The following is a 4256-nucleotide window of genomic DNA, read 5'->3' on the forward strand; positions in this document are numbered from 1 at the left end:
AAACTGAAAAAAGTTGCTTAAGAAAAGGAAAACTGAAAAAACAAATAATTGGATCAAAATAAAGTTTAAATTTAAAATTTAAAAGTAATTATTTCTCACATTATTCCATATGTAACTGAAAATACAAGCTAAACGCAAAAAAATTAAAACATTTAAGTATTTTTTTAATAGAAGAATAAATTAAACTATAACTTTCATGTGTTTGAAACTTTTAATTTTTGAAAAATATTAAAAAAATTAATTGATAAAATATTTCTAATTTTAAAATATCTTATTGTTTTTAGTGTTGATCAAAGGAATTTAAGTATTAAATAAAAAATAATTAAGAAAATTAATTCATTAAATAATTAACTAAAGAGAAGTAGTATTATACAATAATTGTATTTAACTAATCTTTTCAATAGCTTATAATTTATTTGAGCAAAACAAAAGTGTTTAGCACACAAGATTATCTTATTAATTTATCAGTGCTTAATAATAACATAAGGTTATTGTCACATCTTTTAACAAGTCACATGATCAATTAAGACTACACCGGATTGCCCTTCTTTTGAATGTTGTTTATCACAAATCTCGTTCCAATATTCATGTTTCTATTTTTTTAAAGGATAAATAAGTAATTTCATATCTTTACTATATTTTTGTTTTCACTCTGTTTTTCATATATTTCTTTTTAACCGAACAACCCAACATTCAATTTTCTTTTTACTATATTTCTTTTTTTTTTTTTTTTTTTTCTATTTCCCTCTGCTCTATTCTCTTCCCTCTACACAATTCTCTTCCCTCTACCCAATAAAGCGTAATAAAGTGAGTGTTAATCATTATTCATCAACGATTTTGTAAAAAATAACCAATAACCAAAGAATTAGAGTGAAGACAAAGCCTCGAGTAAAAATATCCTTAGTTTATTTATGCTGAAAGTTTTATATATAGTTTAGTTACTGTGGTCCAATTTTTTGGTCAAATTAGAGCCAGATGCTTCCTTTTAGTTTATGCAATTGTTAGTGTTAAGGCAACGCCAGCTTATCAAATGGCATTGTCTGATGTAGCAGCTTTGCCTAACTAATTATCCCACATTTGAAATAAATTTCATTTGCTCCTCTACCTATTATCTACTGAGCCATACACAAAACCATCAACATTTGAATTGACACTCCAAGTTGAATGTGTAAGAACCGGACGAACCACATGCTTCACTTGGAACAATTATAAATAGGTAACCTTCACTGTTATGAAATAGGTAACCTCCAAGGGTCAAATTTTCTGTAATTATTTTAAATCAAACACATTTAATTATAAAAAATTTAGGTGATAAATTATAAAAAGTAGATACAAGTTGTGAATATTAATAATATCAATTATTTTTCTAAAATTATTCTAATTGTATAATCTCTGAATTCCTTTTATTGTGGTATAATTGATATGAGGCATTACAGAAAATCATATGTCCCCTTAAAATTAACCATACTCATATGTATCAGTATTACCCTTTAATGATGTATAAATAGATCTTCCAACGAAAACTCAAACATAGTTTGCAAATATCAAAGATTAAAGCAGAGATGTTAATGCCCCAAAATGAACCAATAAATCAAATCTCCCCTTTGAATGAAAAACATTTAAAGCAGGGCCTCACAGGCTCGCACTCACTATTTATTTCACCTAGAGTTCAATCCCAGCAATTACTAAAAGCTACAAAATGCAGGCCATTCCGTTGAATTTGTAATTTTGCAGAAAAAATCATGAACAAAGTTAGTTCCTTCTTATTGTATTCTTTTATGTGATGTTCATATACACCCATAACAAGAAAAAAATGGGCAACCAGGCATAACAGCCTCTATACAAATAACATTATAGTAGTAATTATAACACAAATATATGACGGCTGAAATTCAATATTCGTTGTCTTAATTATCTTCTGACACTCTAATAATATGAATCCACAGTATTCATTCATTATCCATTGTCCTTGTAACTTCTCTCTTCTTGTATAATTTCTACCCTTCTATGCTGGAATGGCTTTGAAAATGTCATCGAAACTGTTCTGGTTTGCAAAAATATCCAGAAGAGACAGTGCCTGAAATAATAAAAAAAATAGGACGCAATTTAGTTGACCACATCATCTACCATAAGGATCAGTAACATATTCCACAAGTTGATGCATACCTCAGGCACACTCAGTTCAAGACGGAACTTAGGGCCATCATAATGGTGAAGAATTGGTCTAAAGGAATCTTCCTCTAGTGGCTCACAAACTTTCCTAGTAATCACTTGAACCTGTAACCATCATGTATGCAAAATTCATAAGTTTATAACAAAATCAAGTAATAATACAATTAGAGTTTAATCATCATGTACCGTCAATATTGCCATTTAATCAGAAATCATTCAATTGATATGTGATATATCAATTGACTGAAGGACAATATAAAACTTTACTTTGAAGGACAATATAAAACTTTACTTTTACAGCATCAGTACATTTTAATTAAATTTATAAAATTAATATTAGCATAATTTGTGCATAGATATAATAAAATTAATTTGATTGGAGATGAGATGATATATACCTGAGCAGGGAAACGAGATTCACCAGGGCACTTCTTGTCCTCCCAAGCCGTTGGATCAATATTGGATCCTCCAAAACTTGCAGCCTGAACAAACCCCACCAAACATTTAATCATTATTATTGCCTTTAATTAGACCATAGCTGCTAAAGGTAAAAGAGATGGCCTAATCCATAGCTTGATGTCCAAAAACAAAAGCATTTTCATCAAATTAAAGTGATGCAACAACAGACTAAAAAAAAGAAAATATACGCACACATACCTCAAAGATACCATGGAGTTGGTGAGTGGAGTAGTTGTACAGAAAAATGGGCAACCCTGGAGTTATTGTTCTTACTGAATCTCTGTATCGTGGAGGCAGACCTACAAAGCACAAGAAACATCTGTCAGCAAAATCAATTTAGAATTAGAAAGGAAGAATTTCTTGACATATCAATTCCTCAAAGGATTCAACTTATTGTTATTGAAAATATAGAGAACCGCGAATTAGATTAAAGGAAAAATAAGATTTGATAAAGAGAGCAAAACAAGAAGAAAAAAAAAAGGAGAGGGGACACACCAAAGAGCTGTCTTTGGAGATTCTCTGCCATGGTATCATTGTTGCAAACAAAGATGTAGCCTCCAATGGTTTCATTCTTAGGCAGAGACTCTGATGGTGGAAGTGTTTTGAATTTCTTCTCAGCACCAGTCTTTGTGCCATCATTATTATTAGTGTTGTCCCCATGCTTCTTGTTGTTGGTGTTGTTGGTGGTGTTCTTCTTCTTGGCACTTTTGGGTGTGTGAAACTGATCTTCACCCTTAAAATATGTCTTGTAGCCCTTGAGATTATTTCTGTTGAGGTTGTTGTTGTCGTCGAGGTGGTGGTGGTTGTTGTTAAGATAGGGTGAGGATGTGGTGTTGGAATAGATTCCCTTGTTGAAGCCTCCAAAAGCGTTGTTGTTAAGGTTATTAGGATGGTAGGAGGAAATGGTGGTGTTGGTGTTGGAATAGATTCCTCCTCCCTTGTTGAAGCCTCCAACTTCAAGAGTGTTGTTGTTGTTGTTGTGAGGCATAGAGAAAAGGGGTCCATTGGAATTGGTGATCTTCCACCCATCATTGAAATCATCATCAAAAGCCTTTGATGAGTTGTTGTTGTTGTTGAAATCACTGCCCTTGACATCAAAGTTCCTCCTCTGATCAGGCCTCTTGGAGCTGTAGCTGTTGCTCCAAATGGAATAATCATTCAGAGACAGATTGGCCAAACCAGATTCAAGCCTCAACTGGTCACTGAATTTCCAAAAGTCATTGTTGTTGTCCATGGTATGTGAAAACAATTTTATGTTTAGCTCTAAATCTAATTGATATGATATGAATTGAAGAAGAGTGAAGCAGCAAGAGATGGTTGGAAAAGAGAGAAGACAAGTATTAAATAAAGATAGATGAGGGGTGTGCAATTTCCTGGTAAGTTAATGAAGGGGTAGGACATTATTTTTTGCGCGTGTAATTGTCAAAGGATGAAATTGGAATTCTTCCCCGTAACATCATCTTGATTTTTTGATGTAAGGAAAGTGGGTGGAAGGAAATTATATTAAATGTTAGAATATTTTTTTTAAGTTCTTCTATTATAATTAATTATTATTGAGTAAAAATATTGTGTATTCTTTATAGTGTTGAGATTTCTTTAACTCATAAAAATTTGAACATCAAAGT

The 4256-nt window shown here is 31.7% G+C and overlaps 1 protein-coding gene across 1 annotated transcript; it reads right to left on the reverse strand.

Annotated features, from left to right (window-relative positions):
• Window positions 1-1367: 1367 nt before the first annotated feature.
• NRP-A (N-rich protein) lies at window positions 1368-3983 on the reverse strand. Its single transcript, NM_001249446.2, has 5 exons — window positions 3127-3983; window positions 2830-2930; window positions 2571-2654; window positions 2167-2277; window positions 1368-2077 (listed from the first exon to the last, which is right to left on the reverse strand). The coding sequence occupies exons 1-5, from the start codon at window positions 3863-3865 to the stop codon at window positions 2006-2008; spliced, it is 1107 nt and encodes a 368-aa protein (NP_001236375.1). The 5' UTR covers window positions 3866-3983; the 3' UTR covers window positions 1368-2005.
• Between the last annotated feature and the right edge of the window lie 273 nt (window positions 3984-4256).

This window comes from Glycine max, chromosome 20, assembly GCF_000004515.6.
Source record: "Glycine max cultivar Williams 82 chromosome 20, Glycine_max_v4.0, whole genome shotgun sequence".
NCBI classification, from domain to species: domain Eukaryota; kingdom Viridiplantae; phylum Streptophyta; class Magnoliopsida; order Fabales; family Fabaceae; genus Glycine; species Glycine max.